At 38.0% G+C, this 22,435-nt stretch overlaps 3 protein-coding genes across 5 annotated transcripts in view; 1 reads left to right on the forward strand and 2 right to left on the reverse strand.

Annotated features, from left to right (window-relative positions):
* The window catches only part of ece2a (endothelin converting enzyme 2a), a 139,075-nt gene extending 126,590 nt beyond the window's left edge, over window positions 1-12,485 (forward strand). Inside the window, exons 4-5 of the mRNA XM_067362629.1 lie at window positions 10,870-11,043; window positions 12,319-12,485. Coding sequence (XP_067218730.1) covers window positions 10,870-11,043; window positions 12,319-12,327 — 183 coding nt within the window. The 3' untranslated portion in view covers window positions 12,328-12,485. The remainder of the gene's footprint in view (window positions 1-10,869; window positions 11,044-12,318) is intronic.
* camk2n1a (calcium/calmodulin-dependent protein kinase II inhibitor 1a) lies at window positions 169-2,690 on the reverse strand. Its single transcript, XM_067362630.1, has 2 exons — window positions 2,262-2,690; window positions 169-1,810 (listed from the first exon to the last, which is right to left on the reverse strand). Exons 1-2 carry the CDS (start codon window positions 2,428-2,430, stop codon window positions 1,740-1,742), a joined length of 240 nt encoding a protein of 79 aa, XP_067218731.1. The 5' UTR covers window positions 2,431-2,690; the 3' UTR covers window positions 169-1,739.
* A 2,615-nt stretch (window positions 12,486-15,100) lies between the features above and the next one.
* On the reverse strand, window positions 15,101-22,290 carry mul2 (mitochondrial E3 ubiquitin protein ligase 2). 3 transcript variants are annotated; one of them, XM_067362642.1, is made up of 6 exons: window positions 22,164-22,216; window positions 21,691-21,749; window positions 21,401-21,553; window positions 21,125-21,212; window positions 20,893-21,013; window positions 15,101-18,412 (listed from the first exon to the last, which is right to left on the reverse strand). In XM_067362642.1, exons 3-6 carry the CDS (start codon window positions 21,515-21,517, stop codon window positions 17,707-17,709), a joined length of 1,032 nt encoding a protein of 343 aa, XP_067218743.1. In that variant the 5' UTR covers window positions 21,518-21,553; window positions 21,691-21,749; window positions 22,164-22,216; the 3' UTR covers window positions 15,101-17,706. The 3 variants fall into 3 exon arrangements, with proteins under 3 accessions (XP_067218743.1, XP_067218744.1, XP_067218742.1); XM_067362643.1 differs by lacking the exon at window positions 21,691-21,749 and having other exon boundaries at window positions 22,164-22,290; XM_067362641.1 differs by lacking the exon at window positions 22,164-22,216 and having other exon boundaries at window positions 21,691-22,072.
* Between the last annotated feature and the right edge of the window lie 145 nt (window positions 22,291-22,435).

Here is a 22,435-nt window from a genome sequence, read left to right on the forward strand (position 1 = left end):
ATTTTATGGATGGTATTTGTCATCATCTTTTTATTAGCCAAGTCTTGTTTATTAGTAGGACCACCTCTAAATGCAGATTGGTCCACCAGCAGGGGCTTCAAAATCAATATTTGTGTCAGACTTGTTTACCTCTTTGTAATGCAGTCAAATGACGACAGAAATCCATAACTGTATGTTCTTCCACCATTTATTAGTTCACCAAATACAGTGAAAATGGTATTTTAATATGCAATGATTCATTCTTAGAATGTCATGACATTTTTTGTTGCTTTTTTTGCTTAATAAAACGATGTTCCATTATTGAAAAGTATTAAGGTTTCATGCACAACAAACCATAGTCAGTTTCTTTAGAATAATGGTACAAAACAAAGCAAAAAATTCAAATAAAGAAACATAATGTCCAAAAACCTGTCAAATAACAAGTTTTTTGAAGATATTCGTAAACAGTGCAGTAGATTTCTAATATCGCCATTTTTCTAACAAATTCAACAAAGCTCAAGTCACAGTTTACGATTTCCATATAACAGTAGTTCAACACAGATGTGTAGGTGTGCAAAAAACCAGAGAAACATTCATTCATCAAGTCTTTTTAAAAACAAACAAAAAACCATCCCAACCAAACCGAACTATCCTCTCGTCCCTGTCTAAAGATTTTTCTCTGAAATATAAACATCATTGTTGATGAATCTTTAAGACGACATACTAGCATATCATTTTAAATAACAAATATTTAGATATAAAAATACAAATATGACTTTTTTTTTTAAAAAGAAGAAGCGTGCCAGGGTAAGATTCATGGTGGCACCTCTGTTGGCACCGGAGTGAAAGTTCATGCAAAGAGATGGACACGACAAAAGAAATGTGAGGAGCTGAAATCAAAATATATCAAACATAAAAGGGCTTGGAAGAAACCAAGACGCATTCATGTTGGTTTAATTACATGAGGTGGTAATGCACAATGTTCCTCTGTGCTGTACTGATGATGTGAATCCGTGGCGCAGGTGCGCAAATCAGCTGCAGTGAAGGGCAAAACAATAGATCAGCAAACGACGCTTCAAAGACTATACGCTTCAACACCTGTGGGCATGTGAATGATAATATTCTCAATTTTTGAAAAAGAACATGATGCAAAATGGCGAAAGAAAATATTCACATTGCACCATCCGTACATATATAGTTCAATTATCATTATGGGAGCTCAATATCTGTGTGTGTGAAGTCTAAAATGTCTCTAAAAGCAGCAGTCGAGTTGAAGTCGACGCTCAAGGCAGATCCATATACGTGAGTGTGTGTGTGGGTTTGTGTGAGTGAAGGGGAAGGTCTTTGAGCAAAGATACTGTACAGCTATAGTAACAGAGCTTAAGATGCGGTTCAGTCTTCGGTTGAACTTCGCGTTGCTTACAGCGCTTTTGGAAGATGATGGTCGTGGAATAATAATGACAAGTCCATCCATCTTTATTCACGAGCCGCGGCGCGCGCAGCCACAACAACATCTCCGACATCTTCCTCAAAGCTTTCATTCGGGTGTCGTTTATATTGGAGAATTGCCAGCAAACCCCAAAGGAAATTCCGTCTCTCCCTTCTTTAATTCTCGTTTGCCCTTTTTGTTTAGTCTCCTCGTGGTTCGAGCGTCGTGCCACCGTCCCCCCATCTCTTTGCAATCTTCTTCACATGCACAACCGACAAGTGCTTCGAATCGGTGATAAAAAATTGAAATGTCTGCAAGGCATCGCGCGGGTTTAAACGCCCGGTGATGATTTGTCGGTCATGCCTTTCAGCACCTCATCTATTCGATCGTCCTCGATGACCACTGTGAAGAAGAAGAAGACAGACAGCCGAGGTTAAGACTTCGCACAATCTACCATGTGCGTATTTTCGAGCGTGCAACTGCGCAATTATAGGAGACTCAACACAGCACAAACGAATTAAAATGCATATTAAACGCGTTTTTAGACACTGATATCACCTAAATCAAGGCAATTTCTAAGTCGGGTTGCATTAAATATTACTGATACATTGAGAAAGGCTGATTAACACAGTAAAATATTTTGCGTCACCAATCGTTTAGCATCCATTTAAGAGAATAATTCACTTAAAAGTGAAAATTCTGTCATTTGCTCCCCTTTATGGTGTCCCAAGACTTGTTTTGTGAAATGTTAGAGACTGTCGTTCTGACTAACATCTCAGAAAGTGAGTAAATTACACAAGTCTCCATTCCTTTAACTTAACTAAGTTATCTTCCATCGGCATAACATTCTCACCTCTCTTCGCCCTGCCGATCTGTCCAAGTTTTGGAGGTCTTTTCGCTTGCGACGCTCCGAAGAACGAGTTGGTGTCCTGCAGCCCGCAGCTGAAGGACATCTGACTGACATCGTTGTCCCCTCCGTATCCGCTCATTTTCCCCTCTCCGTACGGCAGAACCTCGGACATGACTGCTGTTAAGGGCTCGAGACGCAGAAGGCGCTATAGAACTGTATAGGCAGCTACGGTGGATATGGCAACTATCCCCGCAAAACAAGTGCACTTCTTTATACGTAGATATCCCTGCGCGTAAATGTCAGACTCCTCGCACCGCCAACTTCCAATGGGACTGGAGTGCTCGGTGCAGAGTGAGTCGTTCTGGGGAGAGCGAGTGAGCGAGAGAGAGAGCGCGCGGCACGGCTACACCAGCGGTCAGGTGAAGTCTGCTGTAAGATACGGGAGATCCCGCGATCATAAAGGAAACCCGGGCGGAACAGTGAAGTCATCCATCCGGGCGTGTGTGTGTTTAGGAGAAAGAAAGAGAGAGAGAGAGATGGGGACTCCAGGAGGTGCAAGGGTGGCCCCATCAGGCGAAAGCTGTAAATGGCGAGAGGAAACACTGAACTGCGCTCTGCAGTCGCTCTTTTGCATGTAACGCTTGGAGTTCGCAAGGACCTTTGGAGAGCCTGTGATTTGGGGAGATAAAAGAGGAAAAGATTACAAGAAATAAGCTCAATTGAATCTCAAGCACTTTTATTATATCTGCGTTACATTTGCATTGTTGTCAGTGTCTGTTTTGCTGCATGTCATAGCATGTGTAACTTTATATTTTGCACTTTTTTTCCCCACATTATTTTCCCCATGCCTTCATTTATTGTTGCTATAAATGCATTTTACATACTTTATATTTATAGCGTACTCAGACTTTCAGTGTTAGACTAATTCATTAAAATATTATGACTTTTTTAAAGCAAAGTGAAATACGCATGAGTCTTGTGAAAATGATTTATAGGGGTCATTTCCAACATAAATACAGTGTCAGTTAAAGGCACCCAAAAATGAAAATTCTGTCATTAAGCACTTACCCTCATGTCGTCCCAAACCCCTAAGATGCAGATGATAAGTAGTTATTTTTACTAATTCTGGCACATGGTGTATTTTATACAACAATGTTCATGAATATGCATGGTCCCTATCAAATAAACCAATAAAATAAAATAAAGACCTTCGTTTGTCTTCAGAACACAAATTAAGATATTTTTGATGAAATCCGAGGGTACCTGATCCACACATTGCACCTTTTAAGGTCCAGAAAGGTAGTAAAGACATCGTTAAAACCGTCAACGTGACTACAGTAGCTCATCCTCAATATTATGAAGCAACAAGAATTTTTTTTTGTGCGCAAACACTGAAGCACTGCAACGAAAATAGCATAGCAGCATGACGGGACAGACAAATTTGTTGAATAAAGTCATTTTCATTTTTTTTTTTGCGCACAAAAAAGTTTTCTCGTCGCTTCATAATATTAAAGTTGAACCACTGTAGTCACATTGACTATTTTAATTGATGGCTTTATTAGCCATTCTGTACCTCAAAGGGTGCAGTGTTGTTGCTGCCTAGGTGTGGATCAGATACCATCGGATTTAATCAAAAATATCTTAAAGGTGATAGAGAGGATTTTTTCGTCGACTGAGAATCCAAAGACTGTTACTGAGTTTTTGAAATGAGCGCATGCGTAAGAACAACCCCCCTCCTTCGAAGGAACGCCTCCCAAAACTCGTAAACTCGTATTGGAACTCGAGTGTTTACCACCGGCATTCGCTGTGTCGTGTTAGTGGATTCATTATGTCGGACTCACCGCAGGTAACTCACAATCTGCAGTTGTTACTCCTGTCTCCAGACAAAAACATTGCATGCGGCGCCTGTGGAGTGTGGAAAGTTACTGGAGCGTGCAGCCGCGCTCGTCTCTCACAAGGAACGTCACGGCAGTGATTGACAAGCCAGAGGGCCAATCGCGTAAACGATTGGCTGATGTTTTTAAGGCCCTACCTCGTGCACAGATGATAAGTATTAATATTAATCCTTTCAGTGCACCTAATAGTCTTTTATCAGTAAGTAAAGACAGAGTCAAGTAATATTGCAAAAATGTATAAAACATCCTCTTTAGCACCTTTGTGTTCAAAAGATAAATTAAGGCCTTACGGGTTTGGAACGACATGAGGGTGAGTAATTAGTGACAGAAATTTCATTTTTGGGTGAACTAACCCTTTAAGAAACATGCTTGATGTACTTTGAAGAAAACAAAAGAAAATCAAGTAGTCTTATACGTAATTTCCAATCAATCTGTAGGCCTTTTTTTAAATGATGCAAAAAGTGTGAAAAAATAGTTTGAATGTAGGCTATACAATACAATGAAATTAAATGAAGGGCCGTTCACACCGAGATCTATAACTAGTCTATAAAGTGAACTATAGTTTTAATAATCGTTCTATATGAGAATAGGAAAGTCCGCATAACGACACGGAGAAACTATATGGCTGGAATCACTTTCAGAACGAGCATTTTTAAGCGGCAAAATACTTCAAAACGTTACCTTCCGATTCCATTTTGCCTGGGAAAGACATACGTTTAATATATATGTTTATTAATATAAATGTTCCATAAATGTTTAAAAGAATGCTATTAAACGTGTCATTTTATCAATAAAGAAAAGAACCCATCCAAAGCAGTGTTTACATATTGTTTTCTCTTCACTTTGAGAATGAACTGTAGGCTAGTCGATAGCCTCTTTATGAACATATTTCCAATTAATGGCCTTTGATTTATGGTTCCAGATAAATGAAAGTTAAAAAGAATCTGGAAAATGTTTTGTCACTATTGTTTTGGTTCGCTCAGCCGATTAGGTTATGTACCAGGGAAATGTCACCGTACACGACGACAGCGCTGCCTGCTGCTGTGCAGGCGTCATCAGCGCACGTCACATATACGCGTCGCACGTCCTCGGTCTCCAGATGCCGGAAGTTGTTCGTCACCGTGGCTCACCTGTTGCCTTTCAGATACTTCCTTTGAATTAGTTATGTTTGAATGAAGGCTACGTCAGAGGTTTATGGTAATGATGCACCTGCCTGACATGAATATTAACTCTCTCTCTCTCTATATATATATATACACTTAGAGGTATATTTCAGCATCATGGATAGAGCTCACAAGGGCCAAAAAAAATATGTTTGAAGGATTTTTGGATTATGCATGCATTGCTATTTTACACTTAAAATACGAAATCAAAACAGGATAAATAAACCTCTAACCTATATTTTACTGTATCCCCCGCAGCTTAAGAACTGTGAGCATAAGCTTTTTTCTCAAGACATGCATTAGATTGTTGGCATGGCAACAGTCCTCAAAAGACTGCAGTTCACGAAGCTCATTTTCATATCTTCACTGTCCTCCTGAGCAAAATGATTTTCATAATCTGTGCTGCTCCACTGCTCAAGTAAATGAATGAATGGCAGTAGGGCCATCCACACAGACAGGTCATTTTAAAACCACAGTGGTCTGGTCTCCAAAATAAACTATAGCCTATCTTAAGGAATCTACAGAAAAGACCTACATTGTGGTGTTGCAGATGGTGAATGTCTGTTATGTTTAGATTCATTGTCTAACTGCTACACTTAAAGGTACACTGTGTAACTTTCTTTTGTTCAAAATGAATAAAACATAAATAATGAAGCAATACATCATCAATCCTTCTTCCAAAACGTGTTTTGCCATGGTAAGCTTATTATAAGTGCATATATTTTAGAACTGTCAGTATGGTTTTTACTGGAAATTGCATAGGCTTACATATGTCGCTTGACTGTGTGTCTCGTCATATCCGAAAATAGAGAAAAGTTGTTCCGGCTACTTTGACACATGTATGGTGTGGGAGTTAAAGGAAGGGTTGGTAATTTTTGGAGAGGCTATCAATAGCAAGATAGCTTTGAAAGTATAAGATCTCACCCTTCCTTCAGAGCATCTCCATAGCCACACCTCTCCAAAACACATGAATGCGTACAGCAGGGAGCAAACAAAAGCATTGAGAGAGGATGCTAAACTACCTCATGTCTCAAAGCACATAGCATTACAATAATAAAAGAGCACTGACTGCTGCAGATTCATTTTCAGTGTTGATAGTGTTGAAACCATAAATTCAGAATGCCTTCCACAGACGATATATATACATATAAATACATTTAGACCACTTAACTTAGTGATTGCTTTCGGGATATGAAGAGACTTTCAACTACCATAACATAGTAAGGTATATTGATAAACTGCCATATGTAGCTCTATAACAGTGTTCATTATAAAGCATTATCTATTGTGAAGGGTCATATTCATCTGTAAAATCAAACAAGAGGACATAACAATGTTCTTCCACAAAATGCATGCAGTTTTTGTTTTTTAACCGCAAGAAGTCCAAAAGTTAGTGTACTTTTAAGAAGCTTTGAAAACAGTTTCAACTATTAAGTTTGAAGGGATGAATTCTGTCATAATTTACTCACCCTCATTTTGATCCAAACCTGTAAGACTTTTATTCATCTTCTTCAAATGAAGATATTTTAATGAAATCTGAGAGATTTTTGTCCCTCCATTGACAGTGTACGCAACTACCATTTTAGCCCCGTTTCCACTGCAGGAACTTTACCCAGGAACTAGGGACTTTGGGCTGGTACTCGGTGTGTTTCCACCGCAGGAACCAGGAACTAAAAAAAGTTCTGGGTAAAATTTCCCCCTCAGAAAAGTCCCTGATGGCGAGGTGGTACTTTTTCAAAGTTCAGGAACTTTCGGGGGTGGGACTAGGCGCTGAACATGCTGATTGGTCGGATTCACACCGCATTTGATTGGTCGGATTCACGCCGCATTTGAATGGTCGGATTCACGCAGCAGTAAATTCCATAACAACATTCTTCACAACTCTGGATAATTTTGATTGATTGTTTTTTTACCAATCTTGATCTTTCTGCCCGATGGTGCGCGTTCGTCCCAGCCATCTCACGGTCGATGTCTGCAATTGCTGATAAGACACGTTGTCTCATTTTATATAGAGAATTATGAGCTTTCTGTATACGCTTTACTATCAGTGCTCGTCTGTTTTCTCCCGTTTGGTTCATTATTTCTTTAGTAAACCAATACACCATGAGCAGAAGCGGCATTCCTTGAATCTCCTCCATACTGCTTTTTCTGTCGCACAAGAATGATTACGGTTCGTCACTGACAGGAAGAAACAGTTGCGCGCAGTACTACGTCACCGGACAAATTAGCCTAATCTTCACAGTACTTTAGACCGCGTGGAAACGCAGAAGGCAACAGGTCTGGGGGAGACAAAAAGTTCCTGGTACAATTGTTCCGGGTAATTTCGGTGGAAACGCGGCTTTTGATGCTTCAAAAAGTTCATAAAGAATTCTAAAACTAATCCATATGAATTGAGTGGTTTAGTCCAAATTTTCTTTCATATTATGAACAGATTATGTTTATAACACACACATAAACAGAAGTTCAACCGTACTTGCTTGATGCGTGAGAACAAACCTCATTGGTTCTTCCAGAAGCTCAAACCTGTTGCGTAACACACAGGAATGAACCTCATTGGTTCTCGCACGTCAAGCAAGCATGCTTTAGCTTCTGTTTACCATATCTAATGTGTGCTTTGATGAATGTTTATAAGTGAATAAAAGCCTAAATTCAATCTGTTCATCATTCTGGTATTTATGTCACAGGCAATGTCTGTATTTGGAATCTGAGAGGTGACTGAGGGTTAGACCCATGTCAGGAATGCAGTAACAGCGTTTACTCATATAGCCCGGCTTCCAGAGAATAAATAGCCTATGTTCTTGTTTTGTGATTAATTAATTTGCTCAAACAACCAAATTAATCAAGAGTTATATTTTTTAGAAAGAGAATTGTCAGTTTAAACTTTATTCTTACTCATTTTATTCTGTTCTTGTCATGATGTCTGTATGAGACATGATGACAACTGTGTCATGAAGGTCAACAACGCATTACATGTATCCACTAACGCATGCAGTACTTATGGTGCGTTCAAGTCCTCTTGGGAAGTTCGTATTTACGAGGTGGGAAGTCGTGTGTACGACGGTAGGTGCGTTCAAGTCACTTTCCTCGGAGTATAATGGCGGTGTGCCTTCTCTAAATGAATTACACAAAATAACACTTGTGTGCATTAGTTGTATGTTGCTTTTTTATGTTTTTTAATTCATTTATGAAGCCATTGTAAACTTTATTGTTACATATTACATTTTTATACTGTGATGCTATCATATTTTTTGCTGGGAATCAGCTTACTTCGTTGTAAATAGAAAAGCCTGACAATGTCACTGCAAAATACCTGCAGGTATTGTGGTATTTCGCTATGTTTCTGACTGACACGCCCCCAACTCGTACAGATCGGAGCTTAAAGAAAATTACGAGCTTCCCACTGGTATTTACGACATTATGGTGGCGTTCATGTCGGTTCTGCTCGTAAATACGATCTTTCCGACATGACTTGAACGCACCAATATCATGTGTAGGATTTATAGCACCATTGGTCACTAACGGTTAAATTTAACCCTTTCGATCGTGAGTTTAAAATATTCTAACTGTCCCCCCAGATTGAGTTTTTTTAAGGCGACCGTTATTTTAGAACGTTCGCCTTTAATGTTTCCATAGCGACTTGTCTTGCGTGTCACGAGCGCTGAACGCAGCAACAATAACACTGTATGACAGATGGATCGCTATTATTTAGTTTTTCCTTTTTTATTTAAAATATTCGCAAAATTGCTTACCATGTCATCAACTATCTGATATTCCGATTCTCAAATATGTGTAAGTGAGTGTGCTTTGTCGTTTTAAAACCTTTATAAATGATCTTTATCTTGATCTATAATGCGAGATGGGCGCCGCCATCTTAGTTTGCGCTGCAGTTCAGAGTCCTGTCAGTCGGATTTACAGCAGGTGAATTCATCATTTTCTCCCGAAATATATGCAAGTAAGTGGCTGGTGAACTGGAAGAATAATAGAGTAAACTTTATAGTTACTTAGGCCCATTATGTGTGTCTGATATGAATAAATGTCGCCAAATTATATTTGTTATTGCTGCTTCCACTGATGTCGGACATCAATGTGTAATTTATAAACGCTTAATGTATTGTTTTAATTGTGCTTATGCATATTTAAATGTCTGAAACCTTAAAATAAACATTATGTGGCTGAAAACACTGCATAGCTGTGATATATGACAAGAGCTGCGCGCGTCCATCTTGTAGCCAGAGCGCGAAAGCACAGTTTGAATCTGGCAGTTATGCAGTCATGTTCGAAATCCCATATGTGGTAACGTACCGTACGCCCAGGGGCACTGAAATAAAAATCCCATATGTGGGACCGTACCGCTCAAAGGGTTAAAGAAATTTGCATCTGTGCTCTGTGTCCTGTGTGGATGTAGTTTTCATGTTCTGTTCCAGTGAAGTGCTGTCAAAAACTCAGCCTTGAAGGGAAAAGATATTGCCTTTGTTTAATCTAATTGAAGGAGAATAGGCTCCAGGAGCAGCCCAGATGAGAAGAGACCTTCCGGAAATTATGACTCACCTGTGACACTTACCAAAGCTGCTTACGTATACAGAACATAGAGTATCAAAGATAATGTCTTTAAATTGCCTCATTTGCATAAAGAATACGATGTTCAGATGTTGCTAGAATTATCTGTACTGTTAACCTATCAGAACCTGGAGAAATTTTCAACTGATTATCCATATGACTATAAGGACCAGAGTCTAAGTGTCTGCTAGTACTTCCATATCTTAAAGGGTTGAAAAATGAAAATTTGTCTTCAGTAAATTCTTTGAGTGAACTAACCCTTTAAAAGTACTAAAGAGGATCTTTTCGTCGACTGAGAAACCAAAGACTGTTAGTGAGTTTTTAAAATGAGCGCATGCGTAAGAACAACCCTCCTCCTTCACAGCTCATTTAGAGGGAACGCCTCCCAAAACTCGTGCACGAGTATTGGAACAGGAGTGTTTACCACCGGCATTCGCTGTGTCGTGTAAGTGGATTCATTATGTCGGACTCACCGCAGGTAACTCATAATCTGCAGTTGTTACTCCTGTCTCCTGACAAAAACATTGCATGCGGCCCCTGTAGAGTGTGGAAAGTTATTGGAGCGTGCAGCCGCGCTCGTCTCTCACAAGGAACGTCATGGCAGTGATTGACAAGCCAGAGGGCCAGTCGTTTACGCGATGATCGCGTAAACGATTGGCTGATGTTTTTAAGGCCCTACCTCGTGCACAGATGATGTATATTAATATTATTCCTTTCAGTGCACCTAATAAATAGTCTTTTATCAGTTAGTAAAGACAGTTTCAAGTAATATTGCAAAAATGTATAAAACAAAACATCCTCTTTAGCACCTTTAATAATGTTCTTCTTCTCAGCAAGCATTTTAGTGAAATAATTAGACAGGCAATGTTCTAAAGTACTTGACCTATCACTCATTGCACTCTTTCTTTCTTTCTTTCTTTCTTTCTTTCTTTCTTTCTTTCTTTCTTTCTTTCTTTCTTTCTTTCTTTCTTTCTTTCTTTCTTTCTTTCTTTCTAGTGCCCTTGGTGTTCAGGTGAACACTGCATTTTGCAATCACAGAAGTGTGCTCTGGGAGAAGTGTTTGCGGTCACACTGGCTTCTGCTGACTCATGCAACGTAACTGCTGATTCACTTTCTATCCAGCAGGAAAAAAAACACACAAAATCCCAAAAACCTGAGTCAAATGAAAAAGTGAGAGCAAAAATGAGGTTGGGTGATAAAATGTGTAGATGTAGTGCGTATGTGAGAATGGTAACGGAATATATCCACTTTCTTTTCAGTTGATATGGTCAGAAAGCCTCTGGTTAAGAATAATTACGATTTTTTCAGTTCCACCACAAATAGTTTTGCCCATAGCAAAGTTTTTCAAAAGTTTGTGTAGTTACAAAGGCAACAGCAATGTCAGTAGAACATGTCTTAAACATGTGATCAGTGAAGAAAACAAAAGATAATCAAGTATCAGTCCACCGTTACCAAGCCGCATTTTGGCAATTTATGCATAAAGTGTGATAATGTTATTGAAAATGATCAGATATTATATTTAGCATACTTAAAATGTTAGCTATAAAACTATGAAAATATGCTACGTTATATTTTAATTTAATTTGTCGATTAATTATTAAATTTGTCTAGTTTTTAAAAATCAGCAATATTTTTATGATTATTTTCATATTTTAACATTGAATGTATAGGTCTTGGAAAAGGGTATAACATTGAAATATACACTTAAAAGTTGGGATCAGTACAATTTTCTTTCTTTTTTATTATTTGAAATAAAGAATTTAATACTTTTATTTGATCAAAAGTGACAGTGAACACATTTATAATTTCTAATAACAATTTTCATTTCAAACAAACGCTGATCTTTTGAACTTTCTATTCATCAAAGAATCCTGAACATAAATTTTCACCAAAATATTAAGCAGGACAATTTTCCATAATAATAAGAAATGTTTTTTGAGCATCAAATCAGCATATTAGAATGGTTTCTGAAGGATCATGTGACACTGAAGACTGAAGTAATGATGCTGAAAATTAAGCTTTGCCATCACAGGAATAAAATACATTTTAAAATATATTAAAATAGAAAACAGTATTACTGTATTGTTGCATATAAAAGACTCAAAAACATTAACAAATCTTACTGACTCCAACTTTTGAATGGTATTGTATAACAAACGGCATGTGAAAATCAGCAAATATTCTTTTATAAAAGGTTTCCAAGACAAAGAAAAAAAAACCAGCAAATCCCTCGGACATAATGGTACCTGTAGTTGAAATGACACCTGTAAACCTAAGTGAGAACAACACTCTGCCACTTTCTCTCAACTGGCTCAAATGTGAGAGGTTGGCTCTTGTGCAGAAGACAGTGTGGCAATGTAATTGGCACCAGCTGATGAGTGTCTTTGAGAATTTGTTGCCCAGTTCACCATATTTTCACACACACCCACACATTCTTCCCTCTAGAGCTTTTAATCAAAAACACTAAGGCAGGCGAACGATATACAGACAGCCTGTTCGAGCCTGCGGCACAGAAGCAGGTCACTGAAGATGAGACCGCACACAGATGAGATGAGGGCGTACGGAGATGAGGCTCGGGCGGTGGGCACGTTGCGAACAGCTGGAACACAGACCCCTCCAGGGTTCCAGGAGTCACGCTGAGAAGCATAAGGAGTTATGTGGCTGGGAAAATGCTGTCATGTTTACTCAACGTGAAATTCTCTCTGAGCTTTTGTGCTCCTGTCACATAGCATTAAATGTCTTTGAGTGTGTACTATTCTTGTCATGTCAGCTACTTTATTTAATGTGGTTTCCACATCATGACTCTATAGATTTGACTTACTGTGTTTTTGGGACTCTTTTATATGATATATCTTTGAATTGTATTTCTAGGAAAATGTATTTCAAGTGTTAATCGTACCCCAATATAAATATAAAATAGGCCTATGGCATGACCCGTTCCATCATTATACCATGGTGCCACCACAAATGATTTTCAATAGTTTTAATTAACAATATCAACACTACGGAAGAGGATTAGGGCCAAGCAATAATATAAAAAATAAAACCATCTCGAGATTAAAGTTGTTAAATTACGAGAAAAACTCGTTAAATTTCAAGAAAAAAAGTCGAGATAAAATGTTGAGAATAAACTCGTTAAATTACGAGAATAAAGTCATTAAATTATGAGAATAAAGTCATTAAATTATGAGAAAAAAGTTGTTAAATTATGAGAACAAATTCGTAATTTAACAAATTTGTTCTCGTAATTTAACGACTTTTTTCTCAAAATTTAATGACTATTCTCAACATTTTATCTCGACTTTTTTCTCCAAATTTAACAAGTTTTTTTCTCTAAATTTAACAAGTTTATTCTCAACATTTTATCTCGACTTTTTTTCTCGAAATTTAGCAACTTTAATCTCGAGAAGGTTTTATTTTTTTTTATTATTGCTTGGCCCTAATCCTCTTCCGTACAACACTGAATATACCATACCATAGTATATAGGCTATAATAAAAGTACTATGATATTATCAACTGATGCAATATAACTATGGTTTCTGCATAATAGCAGCCCAAAAGTCCAATCACAACTAGACCAAATATCAAAACTCAACATGCCACTCCTATAACTATACATATTTTTCAAGTTGAAATTGTGTATAATGCACAATTGCAAGATGTGGCTAAACTCGCAATTGCAAGAAAAAAAAAAGTCAGAATTGTGAGAAGGGTTGCCAGGTTTTCACAACAAAACCTGCCCAATTGCTACTCAAAACTAGTCCAAAACTACCCCAATTGCGTTTCATGGGGGTCCCACAGTAAAAATCGCATTCTGAGGGGTAAAATTTCCGTTTTTGGAAGGGCTTCCCAGTTAAAGGTGGCATTCCAGGGGCTAAATATCATGCTATTTGGAGTCACTTCAACTCGCTGACATGAAAAACCAGAGGCAACAGTGCAAAAGTACACTGGTTGTGAGATAAAAAGTCGCCATTACCTATTTTATTTTTTATTCAGTGGCAGAAACAAAAGGTAGCCCAATTAACCCTTCGAAAAGACCCGCCCCCCTTAGTTACTGTTGCTTTGTCCGACAAGCCATGGGGCTGTCACGCCACACAGAGTGAAAAATACATCGCGGAGCAAAGGGGAAACTGACAACACGTCGACAGACAAGACAGAACAGGTTACTTATGATATTAAACAAAGTCCCAGCTTTCAAGTTGTGTAATTTTTAAGAAATTCGAACAATAAAAACCGCTTTGTGGCTCTTTAATGTGTCTTGACAGATTGCTGTAGCAGCTCAGCTTAAGCGGCTTGTGAACCGATCATCTCTTCTTACTAGTTAATTTATAGCATCAAATAAACATGAATGAACATAAGAAAGAATGTTGTTTCAAACGCGGAAAGATATCAATACACACCATTTTTCAAGTTCAAGTCCAACGAGGTTAATATGCTAACTCCTGACTGCTTTGTCGGACAAAATGGTGGATTTGGCGTTATTATTGGTTAGACTGCTTGTCAATCAAACTCCCAGCGAAGGGTTAATTCCGCGGGAAAACTGCGAACTTGGCAAACCTGGTCGTCACAGAATTTTTGGTATGTTTTATTCAAAATCTCTATAAATGAATAAAAAGCTCTCTTAAGATAGAAAGGGAAAGGGGACAGACTGCTGTTAAACCCAATGGAAAAGAGCCAGATGCAGAGGATGCATGCCGAACATGATTTTTAAATTCTTCATTTAGGCCTAAAGCAACAGATATTTTGATTCATGCAAATCATTTTTCTTCACTTTTCCAGTGTCTGACCCTCTTTTGCCCACTAGTGGTTGAATGTAAAATGACAAGCGCTGCTGGTAAATGCAGCATCATTAAAAGTTCAGCTTGACCTTGACGAAGAAGGTTTTACTTGATTTCCAAATATTCATACTGCATCTCATTTACTTGCATTTAAGAAAGAAGACAGAAGGAGTGGGGGAGGCTGGGTGATTTACAGGGGTTATGTGTAACAGGATCACAGCAGCTGTTGCATAAGAACACTTGAAAGATTTCTTGCTGGCAAACACACACATCTCTCACAGAAGAATTATGACTTTCCATGTCACAAGCACCAATAAATCAGCAATACCACTGAGTGTATCAACAACAGAGGTATTTATGTGTTAGAATCTGTATGTGAAAACTCCAAATAATGCTGGAACAGAAGAACAGCAAGTACACAACAGTGTTTTATTAATCAAACTGGCCCAAATCTTTACATGACAAACTTAACATTTAGACTCTGGAAATTAAAAAAAATAAATAAAAATTCGTTCTTAAATTAAGGCACTGAGCTAATCATATTAAATAACTTGTTATTTTAGGTTTATTTACATGGGCCATTCAATACAGTATATCACCCACCTGCAGTGTTGGGGGTGACTCATTACAAGTAACTTGATTTACATAATCAGATTACACATTACTTTTTCTATTTACAACAAAATATCTAAGTTTCTTTTTCACATTTATTGACTGACAGTCAATTATTTCCCATGTTGAGAGAGATAGCAGAGATAGATAGTAGTTCTAGACTAAATGTGAACATGCATTTACTCATCTTTCAGTATTCCTCAAAATGAATAAAAACAGTAAAATATCAGAATTTTATGCAAACCTGTAATAATTAACTATATTAAATTGCACAAATATATGTATTTAATCTCACTTTATTAACCAATGTCTTTGCTGCTGACCAATGTACGGTGTACATTTTAGGACATCCTCGCACCTCAGTCATACAACGAAAAGGCATCATGCCTCAGACTGAAAGGCTTCAGGTCTCAGGAAAAACGACAACAGGTGTCAGGTCTCGTACAATTAGGCATCGGACAAAACAGACTCAGATAAAAGGGCATCAGACGAAATGGACTCGGACAAAAAGGCATCAGACATAAAGGCATCAGATGAAACTGACTTAAAGGGAAGCAAATTGCCCCGCCTCAATGTGACGTCACATGCACGCAGTTTTCTAACTGTTAAATGTTACACTAAGTTGTATAAAACATATCGAATTGTTTTGTAAGTTTGTATTATTTGCTAGTTTTATTTGCATGTATAAAAAATTAGCTAAATAACACATCGCCACTAGCTTACAACCATGGTTTTATTATAGTAAAAGTGTGGTAACTATGATTTTTTTGTCAGATTGATACTATTTGTATTACAATAGTTTTACTAAAAATACCATAAACTATAGTGTAGCAAAACCATGGTTAATTTGTGGTTACCATGGTTAACTACAATAACCGTGTTTTCGTTTTATTTTTAGTAAAACCATGGTTAATTTTCATAAGGGAAGTAAAAAATCTTTCAAGCTATTAGACTGTATTGTTATAAGCATAGCTACTTTGTGTTTATTTCTGCTGTTCCAGCACCATCTACTGTCAAAGAGTTGATTACATTTTAATTCAGATTTTCAGCAGACCAATGTGAAAATCGCCATGTACTTTTCTGTATAGAATCTAACCAGTCTAATATTTAATTAAAGCTGTAAGAATAGAAGCCTATAGCTTACCTTCGCTGCCGCCCCCGCCCCAACCCCCAATATATATATATATATATACACACCTTACATCAATTTGGGAATAGTTACAGATAAATATAAAAAGGGGGGTGAGGGGGGGGGGGGGGGTGGAAGAAAAAGATAACTGAGGGAATGCATTTTTAGTCTGGTGCCTTTTTGTCCGAGTCCGTTGCATCCGATGCCTTTTCGTCTGATGCCTTTTATTCTGAGGTAGTTTCGTCTGATGCCTAAATGTACAAGACCTGACACCTGACGTAATTTTTCCTGAGACCTGAAGCCTTTCAGTCTGAGGCACTATGCCGGTTTTTCCAATGACTGAAGCTGTTTAGTCTGAGGCATGACTGAGGTGTGAGGATGTCCTAATTTGTACACCGTACCAATGATCTAATACAACCATGCTAATTAGCAAAAAATTACTTTAGATTAGATTTAGAAAATAAGTGTTGAACATTTGGGACAGGGCCCTTTTCTCCTGTATCCTATTCTTCTATAAATCAGAATGGCAGCACAGCTGAAAGGTTAGTTTGAGCTGTGCCCTCTCCTGTACAGCCGTAAATATGCATTTCCTTCAGCCTGAGGCTTATTCATTTCAGTTTTGGTGTAAAATGGCCTTTACATTTGCCAAAAATAGAATTTTTTTGTTGTTATTAAAAAACTAACAAGCAAGCCCAGCCAAAGTTTAAAAAAAAAGTAACGCAAAAGTAATGTAACGTGTTACTTTTCATAAAAAGTAACTAAATAACGCAATTAGTTACTTTTTTAGGGAGTAACGCAATATTGTAATGCATTACTTTAAACATAACTTTCCCCAACACTGCCCACCTGCAGTTATTATTTTGATAAAAACAAAACAATAATAATAATCATTATATTTATTTAAACAGACTAAACATTTGATAAGTGCCAAACATGGGATGCACTAAAATAATAAACATGAAGTCAAAGAAATATTCCATTCACACACACATCTGCTTATCAGGATATTCAGTAATACCTGCTATTTCATCCCAAACTGTGTAATGATGACATCTTAGAGCTCTGAGAAACTTGGACTTTCAATTTTATCTACTACAACAGGAATATATGAAAACTAAAATAATGAAACTAAAGTGCGTCTCAAGAATCTGTGCAGCTGCTTCCGCTACAGATTTCCTGTTCACAGTATAACAGTGTTTTTAAGTTTAAGGCTGTTTCAACATGTAAATCCAGCACGACTGTCTATTTGTATAACATTAAACCATGTTTAGTTATTTGCTCAATGCATTAGTTGGTTTTATCTTATCAGTCTCTCAGGCCTGGTATAAAGGCACGACTCGTTTGATGTTCTGTCTGCAGATGGGACAGTTGGGTTGCGGTAAGGCCTGATAGCAGCGGAAACAGCAGCACACGTGTCCGCAGTCCAGCAGCACGCAGCTTCGTGGATTACTCAGGCATATCACGCAAGCGTTCTCCAGATTATCCCCGCTGTTCTCCTCCTCCTCTCCCATCAGTTCAAACTCCCTCCTCATGTTCTCTTGCTCCCAGCGCAGCTTCAGTTGCCGGTAGTACCTGCGTCCCACCCACATCAGTGCAGCTAGACCCGCCAATGCGAAAATACACGCCAGCACCTTCCACATCTCCGCCTGCCCTTCCTGCCCTAGCCGCAGGGTCTCAAAGTCCTCTGTGCTCAAGAAATACTCAGAGCCGTCGGTGGGTGGGCGGATTTTAGGGAGGCGGTCCGTGTCCAGGATGAGCTCACCCACTGCGGTTAAGGATGCACCCACCTTTAGCATCTCCTCTGTTTCAAGTTGACCTTTGGGCTTCTCTCCGCTCAGGTACTGGCCAATCAGGTCTGTGAAGCCGTAGCTGGCCTGGTGGAACTTCTCGTGGATGATTTCCATATTGGGACCCGTGGCCTCCAGGGGGCAGAGCACACGCACAAACGCCTTGTTCACACCCAGCAAGTTAAAGGGCACAGCATTCACACGCTGATGAAGCAAACGCTCGCTGTCTGTCCTGAAGGATGTGAATGAGATTTGTGTTTGAGAATTGCTATGTCAGACTGATGTATACACTCTGTCGTTCATAAGTTTGGGGTCGGTAGTGTTTTTGAAAGAAGTCTCTTATGCTCACCAAGGCTGTATTTATTTGATAAAACATACAGTAAAACTGTTATATTGTGAAATATTATTATAATTAAAAAATACAGTAAAACTGTAATATTGTGAAATGTTACTTTAATTTAAAATAACTGTTTTCTATTTGAATTAGGGCTGCCAAGAGATCAAAATTTTTAATCTAATTCATTACACAATGTGGTGATTAATTAATTTAATTAATCGCACATCAAATTTGGCAGAGAAATTACCCCCAAAAGATAAAGTCATTTTTGTGTTAAATGAATAAAGCATCAAATAGAAAAAAAATAACGGCCAGCAGGTGGTGGTAAGTGTCTAAATGAGTAAGTCATTGAGTAATTCATTCCTTCAAACAGCTGATTCATGAATGAGCCATTAAATCATTAAAACGCAGAAGCATTAAATCGACAGCCCTAATTTGAATATATTTTAAAATGTAATTTATTCCTGTTATGCAAAGCTAAATTTTCTGCATCATTACTCCAGTCTTCAGTGTCACATGATCCTTCAGAAATCATTCTAATATGATGATTTGCTGCTCAACAAACATTTTTGTTTTCCCAATATTTTTTTATTATAAATGGTCAAAACAAATGCGTAATTTTTTGAAAAGAAGAACAGAACTTTTGTTAACATTATACATGTCTTTACTGTCACTTTTGATCAATTTAAATATTTCGAAAACACTGTTTGGAAGTTAGTCGGACCGACACCAACAACAAACCTGTAGCCAGTCAGCATTAGGGGGCGTATGACGGTCGAGGAGAGAGAATGAGCAAGAGGGAAATTTGAAGAAAGACTGCAGAAAGAGAGAGGAGACTCAAAAGAATATCACTGGAATGAAGGTTTATGATTGGGCAAGATCTTTAGGAACCGCGTTAAAGGGTTAGTTCACCCAAAAATGAAATTCTGTCATTTATTACTCACCCTCATGCCGTTTCACACCCGTAAGACCTTCGTTAATCTTCAGAACACAAATTAAGATATTTAAATTGAAATCCGATGGCTCCGTGAGGCCTCCATAGGGAGAAATGGACACTTCCTCTCTCAAGATCCATAAAGGTACTAAAAACATATTTAAATCGGTTCATGTGAGTACAGTGGTTCAATATTAATATTATAAAGCGACGAGAATATTTTTGGAGCACCAAAAAAACAAAATAACGACTTATTTAGTGATGGCCGATTTCAAAACACTGCTTCAGGAAGCATCGGAGCACAGATGAATCAGTGTGTCGAATCTGCTGTTCTGAGCGCCAAAGTCACGTGATTTCAGCCGTTGGCAGTTTGACACGTGATCTGAATCATGATTCGATACACTGATTCATAACGCTCCGATGCTTTCTGAAGCAGTGTTTTGAAATCGGCCATCAGTAAATAAGTCGTTATTTTGTTTTTTTGGCACACCAAAAATATTCTCGTCGCTTTATAATATTAATATTGAACCACTGTACTCACATGAACCGATTTAAATATGTTTTTAGTACCTTTATGGATCTTGAGCGAGGAAGTGTCCATTGCTCCCTATGGAGGCCTCATGGAGCCATCGGATTTCAACTAAAATATCTTAATTTGTGTTCTGAAGATGAACAAAGGTCTTATGGGTGTGGAATGACATGAAGGTAAGTAATACATGACAGAATTTTCATTTTTGGGTGAACTAACCCTTTAATATTTGAAAAGCTTTCCAGTGTTGGAGAGCGCTAAGCGGGAAAATCCGATAACTGATGCAGAGGCTGCTTTGATTCCGTAACACTGGGTTTGAATGTCATTGATTGTCTGGAGCTGCTGTGCTGTTGGCAACTAACAACAAACTCTAGTTTGTATTTACTCTTGTGTACTGTATGTTCATTTTTTGTGCTTACTTGTCGTTCGTTCATAATCTCCGTATTATTTTTTGTGGAGCATTATTTTGTTGCATGTCAGCTGTGATAAACAAGACATCCACTCTTGCATTGCATGTGTAAAAGAGGCCAGTTTGTGAGAGTTGTGCAGGTAAACCACCGTGCACTGACGGCAGCTAGAGAATGCGGTGTTTAGCATCATTATTAGTGCACTTGCCTCGTCTGCCAGCAGTGAGGGGTGTTCGAAACTGACTCAGAGCAGGGTGGTTAGGATTGGAGGGTGAGTTTTGGAGGCGGAGCAATGAAGACAGGGGTGTGTTTGTTTGGGTTGATTTCAAATATCAACCATGTCCAAGAGCATTTTTGAAATATGGCTTACCCCACCTTTAATGCATCCTTGCTGAATAAAAGTTTTTTTTTTTTTTTTTTTTTCACAAAAGATGAATATAAAATCTTACTGACCCCTAACTTTTGAACAGTAATATATATGTAACAGCAAGGGAGCAGGTTTTACCAGGTGCGTGCTAAACTGTTCCACACAAGCTTGTGTTCACGGAGGACCAGTTTCTGGATGACACCAACACTGCTTTCCTGAAACTGACTCCTTAATGGTTCCCCTACAGGCTGAACTGTACCTACAGAGAAAGAAAGACAGAAAGCAAATCAGTGGCAGTGGAAGTGAAAGACAGAACGAGTTATATTCTACAGATCAGCTGAGATGCTATATGGTGGAAAATATAGGTTACCCTCGATGACCACATACTGCAGACATTTCCCCGGTGAGGCATTTAAAAGATCTGTTAACTTCTCATCCAGTGGCAGTAGTGGAGCTTCCTAACATCAAAAACAAATTAGTTTATTTTTTTTTTTTAACAATCAATCAGGAACAAAAAATTGTTTCTCTAATTCTCCTACACTTTCCTTTCCTGTAGCAGACACTTAAAAAAGAAAAAAGAAAAGAAAAAAGGCATAAGTTTGAGCTATAAAGCTGTCTAAATTGTCATTTTTGCACTGTTACTCACGTTAAGCTTGTCCACAGTTTTGCGTTTCTTCCTGTAGATGTAATAAAACAGACCAGAGAGAGCCACACTTGAGCCCAAACACACAATCTCCAGTGTCCGGATGGGGAAATCCTCCATCTTCCACCTCACCCCCTCTTCCTCTTCTCTAGAATACTGAACACAGAGTCAAATAATAATGAACAGATATAAGGATCAGGATGAATCATGAAAAATGATGAGGATTTAATTCAGCATTCATTTATTTCATTTACATTTATTCTGATTACAAGGTGTTGCTAGTTTGTTCTTACTAGTTCTGAGGAATTGCTAGGTTTTCTGGAGGTTTTGAGGTGTTGACAGGGTGTTCTGGCTGTCATGGATGGATGGATTTTTTTTTAAAAGGCAATAATAAAAGAAAGAGAGAGCAACTTAAAAGAGCATGTATGTGTATGTTAAATTAGAACTGACAGTTGCCCCTTTTAAACATTCCGACAATGCAAGTCCATGGGACTTTGGGGTGTTTTATAGTCGATTTAAGGAAAACTGACATAAACACACTTCCAACACCTCCACAATAATATACACATAACAATAGCAACAGTTCTCCAAACAAAGTGAATCATTTGTCGGCTGTCAAAATGAAATGTGACCCATATATGACCTTTAAAGGTTTTAACCTAATGCTTTGACTGCTATTAAAAATGTACACACTCATAAATAAATATTAAAGTTCTGTCTACAACAACAGAAATGAACATCGCATGAGTAAAGAGCAGAAAATCACCTTTAACACTCACACAATCCTCCTCAATGCAATACCGGAAACGATATTGTTTGGGTCACGTGGTACGTCAACGTGGGTAGCTGTGACGTTTGCCTGACTGAATCTGGTGACACAACTTTATGCAGCCAAACACATTTTAAGTATACTTTATGAGATAATTATAAGCGTGTTGTTATTCAGTTTGTTCTCTGCAGGATTTCCTTTAATATAATTATTATTAAAAAGTCAATGAAACATTTTAAACGAACAGAATTAAAAAAAAAAAGTTTAAA

This window comes from Chanodichthys erythropterus, chromosome 16 (assembly GCF_024489055.1).
Source record: "Chanodichthys erythropterus isolate Z2021 chromosome 16, ASM2448905v1, whole genome shotgun sequence".
Taxonomy (NCBI): Eukaryota; Metazoa; Chordata; class Actinopteri; order Cypriniformes; family Xenocyprididae; genus Chanodichthys; species Chanodichthys erythropterus.

Coding starts and splice junctions, on each gene's coding strand:
- camk2n1a (XM_067362630.1), bottom strand. CDS start 2,430: ATGTCCGAGGTTCTGCCGTACGGAGAGGGGAAAATGAGCGGATACGGA. Junction 1,811..2,261: donor GATCGGCAGGGCGAAGAGAG/GTGAGAATGTTA, acceptor TCTTCTTCACAG/TGGTCATCGAGGACGATCGA.
- mul2 (XM_067362641.1), bottom strand. CDS start 21,756: ATGACAGCCAGAACACCCTGTCAACACCTCAAAACCTCCAGAAAACCT. Junction 21,554..21,690: donor CTAGCAATTCCTCAGAACTA/GTAAGAACAAAC, acceptor CTCTGTGTTCAG/TATTCTAGAGAAGAGGAAGA. Junction 21,014..21,124: donor GCAGTATGTGGTCATCGAGG/GTAACCTATATT, acceptor CTTTCTCTGTAG/GTACAGTTCAGCCTGTAGGG.